Source organism: Etheostoma cragini, chromosome 8 (assembly GCF_013103735.1).
Source record: "Etheostoma cragini isolate CJK2018 chromosome 8, CSU_Ecrag_1.0, whole genome shotgun sequence".
NCBI lineage: Eukaryota > Metazoa > Chordata > Actinopteri > Perciformes > Percidae > Etheostoma > Etheostoma cragini.
This window is the reverse complement of record NC_048414.1, coordinates 21,588,729-21,610,383: the sequence shown is the minus strand read 5'-3', so window position 1 is coordinate 21,610,383 and position 21,655 is coordinate 21,588,729. Positions and strand designations below refer to the sequence as shown.

The following is a 21,655-nucleotide window of genomic DNA, read 5'->3' as shown; positions in this document are numbered from 1 at the left end:
TGTTTTGTCATAATCACAAAGTCTGGACCATAATGCAATTTACTTAAGTGTTGAATTCCAAGTCAAGAAAGTGTTACTGTTCATATAAAATGTAACCAATTATGAATTTTGATAAAAGTTTACATCTTTGAATAGAGACTATTTACATTACCACTTTGAAAATTGAAAAGGTGATGGAATGCTCTGTTCTACACAATGACAGGTCCTGTGTTACGACTATGATAATGATGGAGGCCACGACTTCATAGGAGAGTTTCAAACCACTGTTGCCAAGATGAGTGAAGCCCAGAACTCAGTGGAGGTAAAACATATGTGACATTAGTGCGATTAGGTGTGTGTTTGTCAGTTCAAGTTACTGTAATCTGTTACGGGGTGAATTCAGGCAACAAGGGTTCAGCCCAACAAAACACTAAGCAGGCAGACAGGATAAGATCCGTTATTTATTGCTAAAGTAGACACAGGCTTACATGCAGCAAGTCCAAATTAGGGAGGCACCAAAAAACACACATGGCAACTATGATGAACAGACAGGGGAACAAACTGGTATACAGAGAGAAGCTGATGAGGGGATGCGATCCAGGTAAGGGCATGGGGAGCAGCAGAGCAGATGAGTAGTAGTATTTTTTGTTCTAACTTTTTTGGTACCTTTACCAAATCGTGTCGTGAACAATAAAATCCAACAAAAATTAAATTACAACACATCACGGCACAAATCTTTTCATTTATTTTTCAGCTGCTAGTACGTGAACCCCGTCTCTGTGAATAGATTTTTTTGCTGCCTGCCTCTGTGATGCGTAACCTTAAACTGCCTGCTATACCAGCATTTTCAGATCTTGGCAGAAGCATGCTGCGTGCTTAATGACGAGGAATTTTCAATACTCAATATTATATAGGAAATTTAGTCCGTGCCTAAAATACGTTGAATTTGGTACCCAACCCTACAGATGAGGGTAAGTGGGAACAGGTGTGACGATGGGTGGGACAGTCAGGTGATAGGTAAAGGAAGAAAAGTTTAAGGGGTATCAGGTTGATGGATGGAAAATGACAATGATGGGGCCTGGGGAATAGGGAAGTGGCTGGAAATGAGGGACACAGACAAACTGTGACAGTTATCTGTATGTAACTGTATTATTGCAGTCAATCCTGGATTACCTAAATCTTAGCTGTCACTTCTTATATCTTTAATAATATCTTTTTTTCAGTAACAAAAATAAGATAATCTGGGACAGGGAGGGAATGTGAATAGCAAAAGTACAAGGGTCATGACCTGGATTTAAACCACGACATCATATATTTTGGAACATTTGTTTTCTAAATTTAAAGGGCATTTATCAGATCTTGCACGAAATAAATGAGAATCAGCTTCTGTCATTAGGCAATGGCCAATGGTTTTATTTGACCTTTTAGCTATACTGAATTTCCCACAACCCTGTCCCATACGGGTTAATTTACAGTTTAAATGCATTCAGCCACATGTACTGTATCAAAAAGGAAGCAGGAATATGCATTGATTTACATTGCTGCATTTACACATTATGGCAATCAAGGACAGGTTGGATCTTAAGTCTGAGCTGCTAATAAATAGATACTATTGAGATTTATTCTTTTCACTTTTGCATTTCTGGTCTGCTAAAGATGTAAAGAGACAGGGATCAGAAAACTGTTCATTCATTAGTAGCTCAGTGTGTGTTTGTATTTGTATGTGTGTGTGTGTGTGTGTGTGTGTGTGTGTGTGTGTGTGTGTGTGTGTGAGGGTTCATTTGTGAAACTGTGTGTGTGTGTGTGTTTGTGTGTGCATGTGCCAAACAGCCTCATGACTTGTTCTCCCACTGAGTCTCTTCATGTGTGGAAATGATGTGGACTGACAACACACACACACACACACACACACACACAGAAAATAAAAAGATGGGGGATGGGGAGAGAGACGTGAAAAGAAGGATGAGAAAATGATAGGTGCTTTCGAGATGTAAAACAACCTTTAGCAGAGCCCTAGTAACACGACAAGGCATTTAGAGTTACCTGTCATATGAATCACCAGCTGATTCAAGGCCTGTAGAGTAAGTAAGTGTGTGTGTGTGTGTGTGTGTGTGTGTGTTTGTGTGTGTGCGTGCATGCGTGCATGTGTGTGTGCATGTCTCAAATGCTTCTTTTAATGAACCACATTGCTGTATAATGTGTGTTGGTGTGACTTACAGTATCAAAGATAGTTCTAAGTTTATTTCGTCTTTCATCTTCATGGTCAACACATAAAATGAATTCATTAGGGGTTTTTAATATATAGTAATTTTCTCTTTTCCATATACTGTATATATTTAGGTTGTCATATAAACTTTATACTATGCCACTGGAGCATAGTTTGCTTATAATACATCTTCATGTTAACTGTAGGAGGCGTGTGGAATACATGCAGATCCAAGTCCCAGTCTCTCAGTCGCATGTGCATTTCCCCCAGTCCACCGACTCGCACTCCTTACAAATGTGCTGTCATCTCTACTATTACTTATTTTTCCCCAATTTCCCGTTTGATCCTTGTCATTGACTATTTCCTCTGCAATTGTATTTCTGTCCCTTCAGGTGGAGTTTGACTGCATCAACCCCAAGAAACAGAAGAAGAAGAAGAGTTATAAAAACTCTGGCATTATCATAGTAAAGTTATGTAAGGTGAGGAAAGATGGATGGATGATTGAATGCTTGTGTCTAAATGATAATGGTTGGGTTCTTACTGTTAGGCTATAATTAGCCTGGCACATAGACCTGTGGAAGCACATGTAAAGGACATTTCCCACGTCATCTCCTTGCATCTCTCCTTGGAGTTTTTGCATTGGTCTAAGGACAATTGTTATACCGCTGCAGTACTTAATGTGTAATTTATAATAATTAAAACTTTTTAGATTAAAAGGTAGTGACTACAAAAACAGAAACAAGCACTGTTGCTGTTTCAAGCTTTCCGTTTTAGTTGTAGATTCATGTGCTGTCAATCGACTGTTCAATTAATTGAATAATTGTCAATCCCAGATTCAGTGTTCAAGATGAATTCCCTTTCAGAATACAAATTCAATATATTAAAACCATTCAAATGTTGAGCTGGAGGAGAGAGAAAGAAATAACTAACTAGATTGTCGAATAAATCTCTGCACGTCTTGCCACCTCACAATGACCCATCTTACCCCTCGACTCAATGGAACATTTGATTGGACCATTGTGGTTTTGATCAACTGACACACATGTCACTGGGTGTCCATAACTCCCCCTGAATAACTAATTAGAATGGTAGCTTTGAGCCCCACAGAGGACACATTAAGCTGGAACACTGTCACAGTCTTTAGATGCCCATTGGAATGACATTAAAGCTGTGCGCATATAATGACAAGCTTTCATAATTAATTGTTTTCCTTCTTCCTCTTTATAATCCGCACAATCATGAACAAGCCTTTGTACAGACATGTACACACACGTACACACACACACACACACACACACACACACACACACACACACACAGCACATGCAATTATATTTGGCTGACGGCAAGGATTAGACTAATGACAGGAAAATCCATGCTAATATTCATTGGAATTGAAGTGGAAATTTTGTTCAAACAAGATAATAATTGATGCTCCTTTGGGGGTACGTTGAAACAGAAAAGCATGGGCTGTTTTGTCATTTTAAAACAATTATGCAATTATGAAAAGAGTTCCAGAATAGATTTTTACAGTGTGCTGTGTTAGGTTAGGTTGTTTACTGCATAGTCTAGGTGTTAGAATGAACTAAGATTAAGTATACAGTCAATTAGTCAGAAATGGTAATTTAAGTAAAAGAGTTAACTACAGTCTGTGTTCTTAAAAAAATTATGCAATTATTAAAAGAGTTACAGAATATATTTTTTACAGTGTGCAGTGTTTAGTTAGGTTGTGTACTGCATTGTCTAGGTGTTAGAATGAACTGAATGAAGTTTTAACTAGTCAGAGACTAACTTAAGTAAAAGAATAACAACAGTCTGTGTTCTTATGTGTAGCAGATTGAACAGTATGTAATGGTGGTGAGATTTACACATTCTTATGTGGGATGGTGTACAGTGCATGCAAGGTTTAACATTCCTACTCTTCTCAATAAATCAATACTCTCTTCTTCCAGCTGATGGTTTCGTACTTTGCCCTGTGATTCTTGTCTTGCTAGATTACAAGAGACTTCACTTTTCTGGATTACATACTGGGAGGATGCCAGCTCATGTTTACGGTGAGTTGAATATTGGCTTGCCTGTCTTTCTGCTTCTGCAAGGATGTGGTAATGAGATACATGTAGTCGCATGCTTTTGTCTCGAAAACAGATGGAAAACACTTAGACTCTTTATTTTCATCTCCCGGGGTTATGGTTAGATGGCATTCATTTACATACAAAGGAAAAGTGTGACGTCAGAAGAAATGAGTGGAGTGGAGAAGAGTATTGGTGTATTGTGAAACATTGAAAAGTGGGTAGTTTTGTTGAATTGTGAAAACAGGAGGGCAGAAAGGCAACAGGGAAAAACAGGTAAATACAAGACATGCAGATTTTGAAACAGGGAATCGAAAGTTACTGTCACATTCAGATATGGGGATAGATAGAGATATATGCAAAGAGAGAGATAGAAAGAGGGGTATTTTACCAGAGAGAGGGAGAAAAGAATTGCCACGGTGTATTCTGGTCTGTTAAGAGAAACTCTTGTGTCCCTGGTGATGTCGCCCTTTGTGTGTAACTGAGAAAGAGTTCTGTTTTGTATTACCCAATCAAACACACACACACACAAACACACACACACACACACACACACACACACACACACACACACACACACACACACACACACACACACACACACACACACAGAGTTGTTTTATTATTTTCTGGAGCGTATTTGTCCAACAAATACAGCTGACCTGCTGATAAATCTCAGCATCATTCAGACAGGCTCACTGTTACTGTAACACACACTACACACAAATATATACACATTCTAAAACCACATGCACATTAAGAAAAATGCATACTTACAGCGGATATACAATCAGAGCACACACGCACACACATACACATCCTCTGTGGCAGCTATACATGCACAGCTTTGTGAGCCAGAACTGGGTTCCAGATGCTGCAGATAATAGTCTGTTATCATGTATTCGGTTACATGCTTGATTTTTTGGTGATCAAGTGTGTTCCGGGTTCAGACACCTGTGCACCTCCTTGTATTTTACAATGTGATGTTTAGTAAAACAAGTGACTATACCGTGCCTTAGGGATCTAACCTGGAATAAAAGCAAAAATGTAGTGGAGCAATTATAGTACATTACAAACTATTGCAGGTTTTAGCCCATTCTTTTAATTTCATTTTTAGATGGTTTATATAACCAATTAAGACAAGTATTCTGTGTATTATAGAAGAACATAAAATTGAGGGTGCAGAAAGTATAACTTAAAGGAGACATCCGGTCAATTCCAAAACATAGCTCTTCTTTTTGTAAATTTTTAGTGCTGTCAGTAGAGAAAAAAACTAAAACAATCAGTGCTGCCTACATCTTTTAATCTTCCTGCTAGAGTTAGCACCCAACAGGCATAAACAGGGCAAGTTATAAACCTGTTTTAAGCCTCTAAACTTGTAAGCATATGCTTATTTTTGAAAAGTAACTAGCAGGAGACAAGTTATAATTGAGAAAGGTTTGGATACACTACCTTATTTAATCATTAAATTGATAGCCTACACATTTTTGTTTTATCTCTTTTTCTGAGTTGTAGTTTGAAAACAATCACTAAGCTCTCTAACTGGCGTCTCAACACAGGAAATAAACACAGATGAATTATGCATTTCTTTCACATTTACTGCAGTCAGATTCACTGTGTTCACTGTGAAGGAACCACTGCACATGGCTAGGCACTTTTAATGACATTTTGAAAATGTGTAGAGGCTAAAAATACGTTTAATACTTGCACTGTTTAAGCCTGTTGGGTGCTAGCTCTAGCAGGAGGGTAACACGATGTAGGCAGCACCGATTGGTTTTCTCTCTACTGACAGCTCTCCAAATTTACAAACAACAGAGCTACGTGTTGGAATCGATCCGGAATTCTCCTTTAGGCTTTATTCTGTTGCATATTCTGAACAGCACTGGATCCAGACCATCATGTCCCTGAAACCAACTTAATGTCAAATTATAATGGGACTTTTATTTCCACAGTAAATTCCCATTTGTAGCAACATTGCATAAGATTAGTATTTTTGTGATTTGTAATATGTGCATTCACCTATACACCGCTGAATTTACATTGCTACACTTTGCTAACACAGCCAAAAATCAAGCAAGTGCAATAAGACAACGCAAGCCAGCAATATTACTTACTAGTCCACCAGCACCATGGCCAACTCGCTGACTTGCAGCCTTTTCTTTCGTGAAGCTCTTGCCAACCACCAATCTGTGATTTACTCTTGTCCGATGGCCTCTTGCTCGGCCACTCTCTCCTTTACTCTTCTTAGCTTTCTCCGTCAACATCTTCGGTGTGTTGGCCTCTGCCATGATGTCCGTATAGGTTGCTGAACCCCATGTTGTTGCCCGCTCACCAGACTGGCACGACACCGGCACTGTTTCCTGCCACCCTTCCCCAATTTTTTTGGACTCAAGGTCTTAGTCTAGTGACTTTAGTTTTGTTGTTGTGTAGACATGTTGCCAGTGTCAGACAGTTTTGGGCAAGTTACTTAGGCAAGTAATTAGTTACAGTTACAAGTTACTTCTTCGGAAAAAAATCACAAAATTAGATACTACATCAAATGTGTGTGTGTGCTATAGAGCAAAGGAAAAGTGAGAGAGGGACAGCAATTAGCTGTGGAGCGAGTAACTACTCTAGAGTCATAGTGAGAGAAACAAAGTGTCTCCCCTATGTCTTCTGACCACGATTTAAACCTTTAGTAGGAAAAGTTACCCCTCTCCTTGATTTCATAACACCTTACCTGTCTCTTGTTGACTGACTCGCTTGTGATGTTCATTTTGTGTCCAACTATGGTTGCTTTTGAACACACGAAACCCACACCCTTGTCTCGTGCACTGCCTACTAACCATGGAAGAAAAAAAGTTTGCCTCTCGGCTCAGAGCCGTTATTTATAATGCCTTATTCCCACCACTGGTGTCAGAGGATGTTTCTGTTCCTCCTGGGGGCATAAAGCTACTAAATCTTCTCTTAAATGTACGGCATTGTTAAGGAGCACCCCCCATGCACCGTCAGCCTGTTATTTTCACCTTATCTTATTGTTGTAAATGAAGTTTTAAAGCAAAGAGCACATGGTATTTCCATAGTGTCACATTAAGCTGTTGATGACAGTGTTTGCATCATTATGAATGTGATTGAGGTAAAGATGTAGCGTGAGCATGATAAAAAGAGCATTAAAGCAATGAAATGGTAAAATGCATGTTTCTCTGTATGTAGGTTTTGTCTGTGAAGACAACCAACTATATAGTGACTATAATGTGACGTTATTTTTGGATACTCAAATCTGTAATGCAAACAAAAAAATAACTGACCAATTAGGGCAGGGGTGGTCTAAAGGTCAGAGAACCAAGCTGGTGACCAGGATTACGTCATTTCAATCCCCAGACCGACAGGATAACATCTGGCTGGGGAAAGTGAAAGAACACTCATTACCACCACTGAGGTGCCCTTGAGCAAGGCCCTTAACCCCAACCGCTCCATTGGAGCTGCTTAGTGGCCATCAGATCAGACTGTGGTTGTGCTGGACAGCTTCCAGGTATGGATGTGCAACTGTGTGTAGGGCTGTAATCTCCCAGTAAACTAGTCAATTTATTGGTCGATATGTTCTGGCTCGACCCAAATTCTGATTGGTCGATTTTTTGCCGTGTTAATTTCATCAGGTGGGTTGGAAAGCACTTACTGCTAATGGGGGTGTTTTCAGAGCATCCCTTTTTCACAGGTAACAGTCTGTCTTTAGAACACCCCTCTTGTTTTCTCTTTTGTTGGATTAGCCCGACCCACTGGGGACAGATTGAAGAAAGAACTAGAAAGCCTTGTTTTAGTGGTTTGCTGAATATTTATTTAATTGTGAGTGTTTAATTTACAGTCAGTCCTCCTCTACCATGTCGAAGACATCGCGAATGTGGCAGCATTTTACAAAAACAGATAACGGAAAAAAGTTCAATGCAAAGTTTGCAAGTAACAGTTTGCATATTGCAGCTCGACTACAAAAATGGCGTATCAACTAAAAAAAGTGATCTAACTTTTCTGCGTTAGGTTGCCCTGTCTGTTTGGAGTAGGCTATATGAACATATCAGAATTGGCATATTTCATATTTCATAGTCCATTAATCATTTTTTAACTACCGGCGCACCCTCCCGCAACTACGGTAGCGTCCCCAGACCCCCCAAGACCCCGCTGGATGAAATAATATCACGGAAGGAATTGTCAGCTTTGTTGCTCAGGATATGAGGCCCATTGCTGTTGTGGAGGGCTGAGGTTTTAAGAACTTGTTAATATACAGCGCCAGCACGCCATGCCACACCACACCTCCTCCGTGCGAGGACATGCACAGAGTGCTGAGGCAGTGGTGTCAGAGCCGACAGACGAGTGTCATTTCAGTGCAAAATAATTAGGTCAAAAACGATTGGGCACCCAGATAGCTCAGTTGGTAGAGCGGGTGCCCATATATAGAGGTTTACTCCTCGACGCAGCCGGCCCGGGTTCGAATCAAGCCTGGGGCCCTTTGCTGCATGTCACTCCCCCTCTCTTCCCCCCTTTCATAACTTCAACTGTCCTGTCCATTAAAGGCCTAAAATGCCCCAAAATAATCTTAAAAAGAAAAAAACTGCAAATAGCCTACAAGGACAAGTACTGCGGGACAGTAAAGTTAATTAGTCTAAGGTTTTTTTTCCGCCCCTCCGCACCCCCCAGTTGATTTTTAGTCGAAATTTTATGACTTTAGTCGACCAAGATTTTCTTTGGTTGATTACAGCCCTAACTGTGTGAATGTGATCAGAGCAAAAGAGGGGCTTCCTCTCAGTGATCCTCCACTGTATAAATAAAGGGATAAAAAAACATTAAATAGCCACAGTCAATTTACAGCTTTGCAATGGCAGGTCAGTCAAGCTTTGGATTTCTCACAATGTTGAAGCAGTGTACATGGTGATGTAGCAAGAGTGATAGGCAACATTTAAAGAGTTTGGAGATGGGTGTCTCTATCTAGACGTTCTAAAAAAAAGAACACTGGAGCGAAATTATAAGGAATTAAATAAATGTTGTGTTTATCTTAGCGTTGGGCGATGTCCCCTAAATTGGCAGTTGATGATGTTTACAGTAAAACATTGCAATGGACAATGATATTGTCGTCATACATTTAAACATACATTTAAATGACGTCCGTAAATAGACACTATTACATGGCTTTACTGTTGCCTGCTGGTAGGGCCAGTAAATTACAACTTGACCTTCTTTCACTTAACTACGGTGCTGGAAAGTTTATACTCAATCAGGGCTTTGTGATCTGCGTAATAACAGCACGGTGGAACGTTTGCCTTTAACAGAGCAACAGTAATAACCTAATATACCATCATTGCTGAGGTTAAAACTACATTCTTGGTTAAATTTGCACTGAATAAATGTATTGAATAATTCAATGAACAGAAACTCTTGCAGGGCAATTTCCCATCCAGCGGCCGCGACTATGATTAGCCTGTGTTTTACAGGTTGGGGGGCGTGGCATTACTATGGCGGCTCTCCATCGTGATGTCGGCCAGCTATCACCGATGGACGATGACAACCCTTGTTTATCTTCATTAATGCAAGCTGCAAACTTAATGCTACAAGGAAAGAAATCAAATCATCAACTAGTTAGCTACTTTGGTTTGTGGGGCTGCAAGTTACAATATAGAAACAACCTGTTCACGACTGACATAACCACTGTGTAGTATCCCCACGTTATCAAAGCCGGTTCTGGATGCTCTGAGTTCAGAGTAACATTTACACTCCAGTAAGTCAAGCCAATTTTACCTGGTTAGCATTACATTTACCAAACTCATCAGATAGTCCTCATTCTTAAAGCTTTTTCTTGTATATGAAGCTGAACATTAAAATCTGACCTAAAGACAGTATTTTTAACAATCAAATATTTATCAAGTATTGGAGCTAATGTTAGCTTTATTAGCTAGTTAGTTAGTTATTTTAAGCTGATGAAGTTATTTCAGCCAGGAAAATTGTTGGCTACAAGCTAGTTCACTATTGGTCTACCTCAGTTTGAAATCATTGACCCACAGAGTTTTAAATGGTAAATATAACTGATAAATTATTGCAAACTGCCAAATGCAGCCAAGTTCGGACAGGATTTAATATCCCACCTAATAGCTAATTATCTGATATAGTAGTAATTCCTCTGCTCTGATCAGCTCTTGATGGCCAGTTAAAAACCAGAGTGCGAGGTTTTGACGTTTCCAGATGTGCTTTAAAGTTTACGGGTGTTAGCACTCAGACTACATCCAGTCTGCTCTCTTTTGGAGGACTGAGGTGAATGAGGAGTGCTTCAGTAAAAGGTTGGACAATGTTGCGCAGCTCGCAGCCATGCACAAAGTTAAGTGCTCTGTGTGTATCCGGATGTTGCTATAGAGGCAAACATGCAACACTGTGGGAAAATAGAAATATTACAATTTTGGGAATTTGTAAATGGGTGCTGATAATTATTGACAGATGTAAGTATTTAATAAATTATTCACTCAGGACCTTGCTCATTTGTAATGAGCATAATTTAACTGCAATGGGAACATTTATCTAGTGGTGGTTAGATGAGCAAATTTAAGGCGGAATGGGAACTCTTAAATCCTCCCTGCTCCCTCGTAATCTTTGCCTTTTGTCACAGACCTGCAGCACTTTCACTAATGCGCGCACACACACACACACACACACACACCTAATTCTGTCTCAACACAGATACTTCCTCTCTCCTGCTTAAAAACTCATTTGCATACATACATGTGAGCACAAATATATAATATCCTCGTCACAGTCGTGCTTTCATAGTGTGACCAATTTACATGTAAACTCCCAAACCATGACTTTGGCACACACGCAGACGCACACACACACACACACAAATACAAACAGAGTATCTTTTTCATACAGACATTTTATCACATGTACCTCTGCACTCTGTACAACACGCTGTGTCTCTCTCTCTCACACACACACACACACACACACACACACACACATATCTTCAAACGATGCACCGTCCCTGCTTATTCATACTGACTGATTTAGACATGCACAAGCACACATAATCTCACATAGACACTCACATTTTACATACAAACACAAACAGACACACAGTGACTAGCAGCCATGGGAGAAAATACACACACACACACACACACACACACAAGCAGGCAAGAGCTGTTTTGCAGTGTTCAATCAGACTTAGTATGGCTCTAATCCTAATCTCTAGGAAGGGAAAGTCTCTCCCCACGGCTGTGGGAGCAGGAGGAGAGAGCAACTTTCTCGGTTACACACAGCCTGTTACTGCTGATGGGCTGTTTGTGTATAGACTCATTTCAACTGAATTACGCTGTTGTCAATAAATTATGGTTGATATCCTTCAGGGTCGTGTAGAGCATTTTGCTCCTTTCCCTGGGGATTAATGTAGAACACAAATTTTTCATGAATGAGAGCACAGAGAGCCTCTTCACAGCTCAAGATGTTGACAGATTATATCAGTTAAGACCAGCACGTAAGAAGTAATTCCACTACCTTTTGGCAGTAATGTAACAAATTACTTAATTAAATTAGATAAAAGGGCTTGATATTTGTTACTTTTGTCGTGATCATCAAGCAGACAAATGCAGCCTATTACCCAAGATTTTCTAAGTTATGATTTAACGTCACATGACATTTTGTCAATGTATTGCCATGAATGAATCAGCATTAGACTGTCACTGCACACAACAGCTGACCGTAATGAATTGTGATATGTTTTTAAAGTTACAAATTGCATTACAAAGATCTGGGCATTTAGAGGGCAAACAGGGGCTAATTAATGCAATTGAGTTGCATTATGGGAATTGTAGGATCCATTTTTTTGGGAACTTGACCAATTCCAGAAAATAAACGTCTGGACATTTCAGCCTCAGATTAATGATTGTGATTATTCTTTTGTGTTTGTTGTGAGCAGCTGGTCTTCACTTCTTATTTGATTTCAGTCACTTCTGCTTTATTTTCTTTTATCAGTGTGAAGCTACTTTCTATCAACTCATTTCCTGCAGATGTTTCATATTAAAAGCCTACCACATAAGGGAGAGATTATGCTTTTTGAGCTACCGTAATACTTTTAATGTTACCTGTGTATGTAACCATGTAATCTGTTCAGGAAGTGTGTCATTAGCAGTATAACACCAGTGACAAACAGAAAATAGAATTAACTGGTATTTATGTTGTGGAATGACTGCTGTGGAAATATACAATAAATAGCTTGTACCATACTGAGTTTTTGAGATAGATACAGATGTCAACAGTGGTTGTTATGTGTTGCATAGAACATGTCATGAAGGACACAATACACGATTAGGGCTGCACAATATGTTTTTTTTATTGTCATCAATAGACATATCCCAAAAGACACAGATTTTTTTGTGTTAGTTTAAAGAAAATATCAGCAGAATAATGCACTTTAAAATGTAACTGTCACTTTTTTTTAGTACTGCTTCAATTTTTTATTCAATTCATTGTTTAGTTTGTTCAATAAAAGAATGTTTGAAATTACTTCCTTTTTATTTGTTTTAAATTCATCTTGCATTTTGGCAGAATACGGAATGTGGCAGAACTAGGTACACTTTAATATCTGTTTATTTATCGCAAGTAATATCATTATTGCAATATTCAACAACGTTTTTGCCTATTGTCCTTATATTGTGCAGCCCTACTATAAATAAACTGTTCTACAGTTAAAGTATGACAGTGGACAGCAGCTCCTAGTTGTCAGTGGGCAGAGTGAGACATAGTAACTCCAGTAGATGCTCACACAGGCTCTCACACACTCTTCCATCAACACTCCCCTCCATCCACATCTTTGGGTGTTTAACTGAAAATAAGTATGCAACGTCCTGGCGGGAGAATTGGCTTATACTCAACAAGAAACAGCTGAGAAAACGCCATTGTAAATGTCACTATGTCAATTATTTGACAATAAGTGGCCAGTAGTGGAATCCAACTAATGTTTACAGTCACAGATGTTTTCTTCCACATTGCTGCACTGAAATACACAGTAAAGCAATGTTGGCGCTCTGTTGCCCCGTTAATCTTAAATCTTTGCTCTTGCTTGTAGAAACTGTGTGTTTGTCACGTTGAGTTTAGTCTACTTGCGTGTTAGCAGTTACTAATAGCTTAGGGCAAGGCATAAGTTTGACACAGAATGGTGTCATCTCCCACTGTCATCAAATTCATCGCCATCAAACTAATGATGTCTGTCACCTGGAGAGGGCAAGGAATGAAAGATGCTTTAATAGTTTGGGTGCCATCGACTGTCAGTTTGAGCATATATATTTTATAGTTTCATAATAAGACAATGAATGGAGACCAGGACTGCAAAATGAACATCCCTGATATAAACAACATCCTCCATAGCAGTGTACACATTCAGGGGTTGTATACTAGGATGTATGCAGGCCTGCTCACAATACATTGTTAGGAATCTAGAAAAACTCATTTGCCAATACAAAAATGTTTTGCGGTAATTTGGTAATTTAAATAGTCCAATGAGATATACATACAAAAAAGGGCATTAAATGACAGATTAGACATTCATATAACATGTCACAAAAAGATTTTCTTTCCATCATTTACTCTTTCAAAATAACAGAAAACAAAAAAATGGTGTCTGCAAAAGTTTTGGCACTAGTTGGGCAAGCATTTGTCTAGAAAACTGAAACTGAAAATAGCTGACGCTCACAAAGCAGGAGAAGGCTAAACGCAGATAGCAAAGCGTTTTCAGATGCCACTATCCTCTGTTTGGAATGTAATTAAGAAATGGCCGTCATCAGGAAAAGGGGAAGTTAAAGCACGATCCATCCAGAAAGACCTGGCAGACACTGGAGTTGTGGTACAAAGTTCCACTACAAAGAGATACTTGTACAGATATGGTCTTCATGGAAGAGTCATCAGAAGAAAACCTCTTCTACATCCTCACAACAAAAATCAGCATTTGAAGTTTGCAAATTAACATATAGACAAGCCTGATGCATTGTGGGAACAAGTTCTGTGGACCGGAGAGGTTAAAGTAAATGTAAATGTGCTGTATTTATATAGCGCTTTTCCAGTTTTAACAACTGCTCAAAGCGCTTTTACATCTACAGGAAACATTCACCATTCATACACTGTGGCCGGGGCTGCCGTACAAGGTGCCACCTGCTCATAAGATCAACATTCACACACATTCACACTCCGATGCGCAGCACCGGGGGCAACTCGGGTTACAGTGTCTTGCCCAAGGACACTTCGACAATGACTGCAGGGGCGGGGATCGAACCACCAATCACTCTACCACTGAGCCACAGCCGCCCCCATAGTAGAACCTTTTGGCCGGAATGAGCAAAGCTACGTTTAGAGAAGAAAGGGCACAGAACTTAATGAAAAGAACCTCTGTCCAACTGTTAAGCATGGGGGGGCGATCAATCATGCTTTGGGGTTGTATTGCAGCTCGTGACACAGGGAACATTTCACGAGTAGTAGGAAAAATGGATTCAATATAATTTGAGCAAATTTTGGACGTTAACTAGATGCCATCTGTGAAACAGCTAAAGTTAAAGAGAGGATGGCTTCCAGAAATGGATAATGATCCTAAAAACATCAAGGATCAGATCAAGAGGCGTAAACTGAAGGTTTTGCCATGGCCTTCACAATCTCCTGACCTCAACATAATTGAAAATCTATGGATAGACCTAAAAGAGCAGTGCGTGACAGCCCTGAAATCTTAAAGAACTGGAAGACTTTTTGTAAGAATGAACGGGTGAGATACCTTAAACAAGAATTGATAGACTCTTGGCTGGCTACAAGTAGCGTTTACATCTGTCATTTTCCATCTTTTCTTGGCTTCTTTATGCACATTAATACAAATTTTTACCTTGGGTGCCCAAACTTTTGAACCCCACTGTGTGTGTATGTGTGTATATATATAGCCAATTAGAGCCACAATTTAATTTCAATGGGTTGCTCTGTATGCTTTGTCCTATCTCTCCTCACATTCTTTACCTCTCTTGTACATCTACCATCTTTTTATTCTCTCTTCCTACTTCTCAATTTTCCCTTTCCTCAGTCGCTGTCTCCATTGAACCGGAATATTGTTGTTTTAAAACACTCCAAACAAAGAGAGAAAGAAGGAGATGCATTAGATTATCTTTAAGCCGATAGGAGGGGGGCAGAGTTTCTGGGTCGGGTTCTTGTCAGCACACAAACTGTTATTCACCGCCTGAGGAATAGCTTGTCACTCTTAATCTCATATTAGGCTGTATGTGTGTGTGTCTTTGTAGTTTGGGTACATGTGTTTAAAGCATCTGTGTTCATATTTGTATATACTATATGTCAGCACAGTGTCACTCTGTGGTCTTCTGTGTTAAAAATATGCCTCTGTGTTTTCAGTAACACTGATGTAAGATGTAGTATGTTTCTTTATCTGTCCTCAGATGCAAATAATTCCTTGCTTGGGGACCTCATAGTTTTAAAATGGTTTTGAGATGTTGGAAGGTATAACCCCAGTAAATATATGTTATGAGTTAAGGTCTTAGTTTGTGCCACATAAAACATACTGAAGACCACTAATAATTCATATTTATATGGCATTTGTAAGATAATGTAAAATTCTTCTACTCTTTCAACAATTTCAAATGTGATGAAAATAACTTTAGGGCAAAAAGACAATATGTTAGATTATGTGTGTCCTGCCCTTCAGGAGCAAAAAAGATGCTTCTTCTTTTAGTGAGAGGCCATTTTATAGTAGGACTATTGCTTTATTTTTCTGTTCATATCACATCATATACAAAAAAGAAACAAGACGCATTGTGGAGTTGAAAAGTGAATCACAATATAAACTAAATACTAGCATAGCAATTAGCTCTTGCACAAGGTATGCGAGAGGTGCATATTTCTCACTGTCAATGTTTCTCTTAATCAAAGGTAACATGTTCCAGCTCAGACACAGTTTCTAACACTTACAGTACCAGCAACTCCAGTTTAAAATTGTATAATGCATCTAAAAGGCAACAATAAAAATTGTTGTTGTTTGCTTTCAGTCAGATTGTTAAAAATGGTAAGTGTTAACATTGTATTGTGTTTTATTATGGACCCATTACAGACAAGTTATGTTTTCAGTGACATCTGAGTTATCATGGTGTTGTTTTTCAAAACTTTGAACATATATTGTGGCAAGTCAAGAATGGACCAGAATCAAGCCACTAAGGTGGTTTCTTTATTTTTCCTTGTACAGAAGCATAAGGAGTACAGCAGCATGGCTTCCTTGTGGCGTGGCTAGTGTGCAGGGTTGGGTTAGGTCTTGGGGAATTTAGCTGGGTAGGCAAGGTGCAGTAGAGGCACTTACCGATGCAGTGGGGCAAGGTGGGGATAGGAGACGACTTGTACTGAGAAGATTGATGCAGTTTGCTTCAGTGGCAAACACAGAGTAAATTGCCTTCGTCTGCGTGGCTCTTTTTATCCTGGCTTGACGAGGGCAAACGAGAAGCAGCTGGAGGCGTTGATTAGTGAAAACATAACTGAACCACCAAAGGCTCCAGCTAAGTAATTGAGGCACCAAGGAGAGCGCCATGTGTCATATTAAGAGCTAACATTAAATTCCACATTTAGAAGATGCACAGTAGATTTAAACAGAAAACATATTAAAACGCACAGCTTGTGTAGCAGATGAATAATTTTGCCTTTAAGATCATCAGGTTAGCAGAGTAACCTGCACCGAAGAACAACAAACGGGGCTCCTCCTTGGATGTTTTTATTTTAATGTCAAAAGAGATTCAACCATTCCTGTTTTTTCGATTGCTGCTGCTGTCTATAGTCACCTTTTTTCATTCATTATTGTAGGTGATTCTGTTTGTTATACTCAGTGGAGATGGAATTAAAAGAAACAGCTAACAACCCACATCAATTACAGTATCTCAAAATATCACTAATGTACAGTAAGTGCTTCAGGTTTCTAAAATGGCCTCTAATGTGTCACTTCTCTGTATTTCCATAGGTGGGTATAGACTTCACAGCATCTAATGGGAACCCTCGAGAGCCGTCCTCCCTCCACTATATTAACCCACTGGGCAGCAACGAGTATCTCGCTGCCATTTTAGCTGTGGGACAAATCATACAGGACTATGATACGTGAGTATCCTATTGGCTGTGGCACTTGTTATTAGGAGTACAGTTATCTTGAGACAGTTGACTTTACTTAAACGGTCCAATGGTTGTAAACTGAATTTTTGGGGGAAGGGGCAGATTAAATACAAGCAGCAGACCACTTAAAGACTTACAGCATTAGACGAGCTGGACTTCAAACCATATAAGGAAGAATGAGGATGCAGAGTGTCTCTACAAACAAAGTGAACTCATTTTGACATTTAGCAAATTTAACAGTGACAACAAAATGGTTTATTTTGTAATTTCCATGTACTTGTGGGCAACAAACTGGTTTATCAGTTCCCTATTATTCATCTTAATCCCATCATGTCCAATAAACTTTAGAATGGGTGTCAATAAAACACACATAACTATATATTCTTTTACTTTTTTAAAGATTGCCAGTGTAAAGGCTACCAATAAGTAATAGATTTACATGGCATTTGTAAGATAATATCATATTTTTCTTTTCTCTCAACAGTTACTATAAAGTGTGATGAAAGTCACTGCAGGTCAAAATGACTATGTCAGATTGTTTGTGTATCCTGGTGCTTCTACTCTTAGACAGAAGGCATATTGCATAATTGCCAGCTCTCTGCTAGTTTCTCTACAAATGGATTTAAATGTTTTTTTTTTTTGTTAAAATGTAACAGGATTTCCTCTGCTAAATCCAGCTTGTAGAATTTGATTGAAAAAAAATTGAAAAAGGTTTAACTAGTGTTCCCACGTGTTGTTATGGTTTCCTCCTCAGCGACAAAATGTTTCCTGCCCTGGGATTCGGAGCCCAACTCCCACCAGACTGGAAGGTATGTGTGTTTTTTTGGTGGTGGTGGTTTTGTTGTTTGTGTGTGTGTGTGTTGCAGAATGAGGAGGGCGGGTTCTCATATGCAAACTTAAAGTTAAAGGGAGCCTATATTACACACACACACACACACACACACATTGATAAAACTGTAAGCATTATACATGCATATTCACATGATTACGCAACTGTCAACCCATCTGTGTTGCCATGGCGCTGAGCTGATGAAAAGGACAAAGGAGAGAGAGCGGTACACAGAGGGAGAGGGTGGGAGGGAGAAAGTGTGGGAGAAATTGACAGTTTTCCTCAACAATATTTTACAGTGTAGTGATTTAAGAACATAAAGTTTATTGTCTTTGTTTCTTGTCTGCTCAGGTATCACACGAATTTGCCATCAACTTTAACCCCACCAATCCATTCTGTTCAGGTGAGTAACTGTGCAGCAGTCCCAGATGCCACTGATGACCCTGCTTGTACTTCTAATAAATATTCATGATACAGTTGAGCTCATAAGTTTACATACTCATGCTTAGGTTGACTAAAAAGAGGAATACAAAAATCATGTTTTGAAAATTGATCTTAATGACTTAATTGAAAAAAGAGGTAAAATCCAACCTTTAAGGACATCAATTTTCTTTGTGAATGAATAATGTATTGTAAATAAATGTTCTTCCTTAAAATACAGGGGGGCATAAGTATACACACCCCTATGTTAAATTCCCATAGAGGCAGGCACATTTTTATTATTTAAGGCCAGTTAATTTATAGATCCAGGATACTATGCATCCTGATAACGTTCCCTTGGCCTTTGGGATTAAAATAGCCCCATCTCATCACATATCCTTAAACATACATAGAGATGGACATGGTTTTATTTCAATTAGACTAATAGCTGGTTTGAGCTGCATTGAGAGATAATTTTATGGAAAGTATCCCATGCCAATATCTAGGTATGGTTAAGGGTATGTGACAATATGGGGCTATTTTAATTCCAAAAGGCCAAGGGAACTTTATCAGGGTGCATAGTATCCTGGATACTATGCATCCTAATAAAGAGATGACAAAGATATGATTTTATGGAAAGTACCCCATGCCTATCTCTATGTATGGTGAAGGGTATGTGATGATGTGGGGGGCTGTTTCAATTCCAAAGGCCAAGGGAACTTTATCAGGATGCATATTATCTTGGATCCATGACATAACTGGCCTTTAATACTAAAAATCTGCCTGCCTCTATGGGAATTTAATATAGGGGAGTGTATATTTATGCCCCCTGTATTTTAAGGAAGAACATTTATTTATTTACAATACATTATTCATTCACAAAGAAAATGTTTGTCCTTAAACCTCTTCAGAGACACTTGAAAATATATGATTTTCTCGCCAAAATTTTTACCCTTAAAAAAGTGATGCAGTTTCCACATGCTTTGGCCCTCTGGGATGACCCTGAGGTCATTGGGAAGTTAACACTCTCAACTTGTTGTTTCTAGTGGCAGTGTGACACTAGGCCTTACTGACACAGAGCTACAGAGGTTAGAACACAGAATTTCTATTTCCCTCCAAGTAAATCATCTGAAAAATTAATAAAAAGCACTACTGTAAGCATATTACAGGTGCTATATACTAAAATAGTACCCTAGCCACATGTCTCAACTTAGAACAGAAAAAATCTAGAAAAAAATGACTTATAAAATGGATTTAATATGAATTTATTTCTACAGATATGTCTGTGCGTTTGTCTTATTTCTTATTTCTAAAAAAGCCAAAGTGCTAAATACAAAACTTCTGAAATACAAAAACATATCCACATCACTCACAGATATGTCTGAAAGAAGTACATACATAGATTTATAGAAATAAGTAATCATAATTTCATGAAATGGTGAAATGCCATCAGAAGGCCATATTTTTACTTTCAAACAGCTGGAAGGGATCACAGGGTTAGTTTTTTCTGGCCATGTTTGATGTCAATCAACTCGTCTTCTTATTGGCTACACAGGGATGCCAGTTTTATGACCTTATCTTCTAATTCGTGGGCTACACTGTCAATCTTTCCCACGTGGGCCCAATGGGGAGTGTGAAATTTCATTTGCTTAGCTTGGGGGTATCTTGAGATAGACTGATGCTATTTAGATGCTATAGGTTCATTGGAATCTGCACAAGCCAGAGAATCTAACGGTGTCTTTGGTGCCTCTGTAGCGTGCCCAGGGAAAAAGATACACACGATAGAAACCAAGAAATGATGCACTACCTAGATTTCTCTACGTCAAAACTTGCGCTGTAACTACAAGATTGTGAAGGGACCAGATAATTATGGATTACAAGGCTTGGATATTCTAATACCTTAGGGTGTTTTCGATGTAGGAAAATAAGGTTTTTGTTTTTCACCGCTGTGGATAAAGACACGAGGACAAAGGTAGGGATGCACGCTCGATTTAGACAGAAACGGTGCAGTTTTTCTTAAAGGTTGGATTTTACCTAATTTAGTTAAGGCATTAAGATAAATTTCCAAAACATTATTTTGTTATTCCTCTTTTTAATCAACTTAAGCTTGGGCATGTAAACTTACGAGCACAACTGTACATTCAAATTATTACATCATGCCTCAATTGTTTATATGTTATTGTATTAATCCGTTTAGCCTGACCAATACTGTATTATTGAGGCCAATACAAAAAACAATCTGATAAGGATCTCCGTCATATTTGAAAAACAAATGTTATAAGTGGGACATTTTACATTTGGAACAAACTGTAGTTTGTATTAGTGCTGTGCAATTAATAAATTATAATCACGATTACTCCTAACAATCACAACAACAGAGTAATGTTTATGTGTACATATACGTATGAGTATGTTGTTCTCACTGATCTTTAAATACCTCAAACAACTCTTTGGCATTTCTGAACGGCACTATCTTTTTACTTATTGGTCAATATATATGCAGATCCCAAAAAGGTAATATTGTCCAACATATCTTCCTTGATAGAAACTTGGGCTGGGTCAGTGAAGCCCATTGCGACACTGTATGGGATATTGTTACAGACAAACTTTACTTAGCTAATAACAAGAACCATCTGAACCTTCACCATAAAGACTATTCCATTTTTAATTACATCTGCTAAAAAAAAAACTGTTGCTTGTTTATACTTATATTGTTGGCTATTTTGTGGCCAGGACCCACATCCTCTGCCAACAAGCAGTATTAAAAGATAGGAGTTACTAAGCATTTTCTTTCCCTATGAAGATGAGAAATAGTCTAATTTGTCTATGGATATCCTGTCATGCCCCTATGAAATATGACTAGTATTGCAACAGCGAAAAGGTTGCCACCATTGTGTGAGAAACTGAAACACAATTAAAGTTCAATTAAAAGGATAGAAGAATATAGTCCCATTTTCTCTACAAACATTTTGACATAAGGCTACAATTCCATTGTGACTTTGTGGAAATACATGT

At 38.7% G+C, this 21,655-nt stretch overlaps 1 protein-coding gene across 3 annotated transcripts in view; it reads left to right on the top strand.

Moving 5' to 3' along the window:
* cpne2 (copine II) overlaps positions 1-21,655 on the top strand; it is a 67,549-nt gene that overhangs the window by 30,051 nt on the left and 15,843 nt on the right. For all 3 annotated transcript variants that reach the window (XM_034878152.1, XM_034878150.1, XM_034878151.1), the window contains 6 exons: positions 203-301; positions 2,578-2,664; positions 4,180-4,239; positions 17,246-17,379; positions 18,146-18,200; positions 18,572-18,623. In XM_034878152.1, the coding sequence (XP_034734043.1) occupies positions 203-301; positions 2,578-2,664; positions 4,180-4,239; positions 17,246-17,379; positions 18,146-18,200; positions 18,572-18,623 (487 nt within the window). The remainder of the gene's footprint in view (positions 1-202; positions 302-2,577; positions 2,665-4,179; positions 4,240-17,245; positions 17,380-18,145; positions 18,201-18,571; positions 18,624-21,655) is intronic.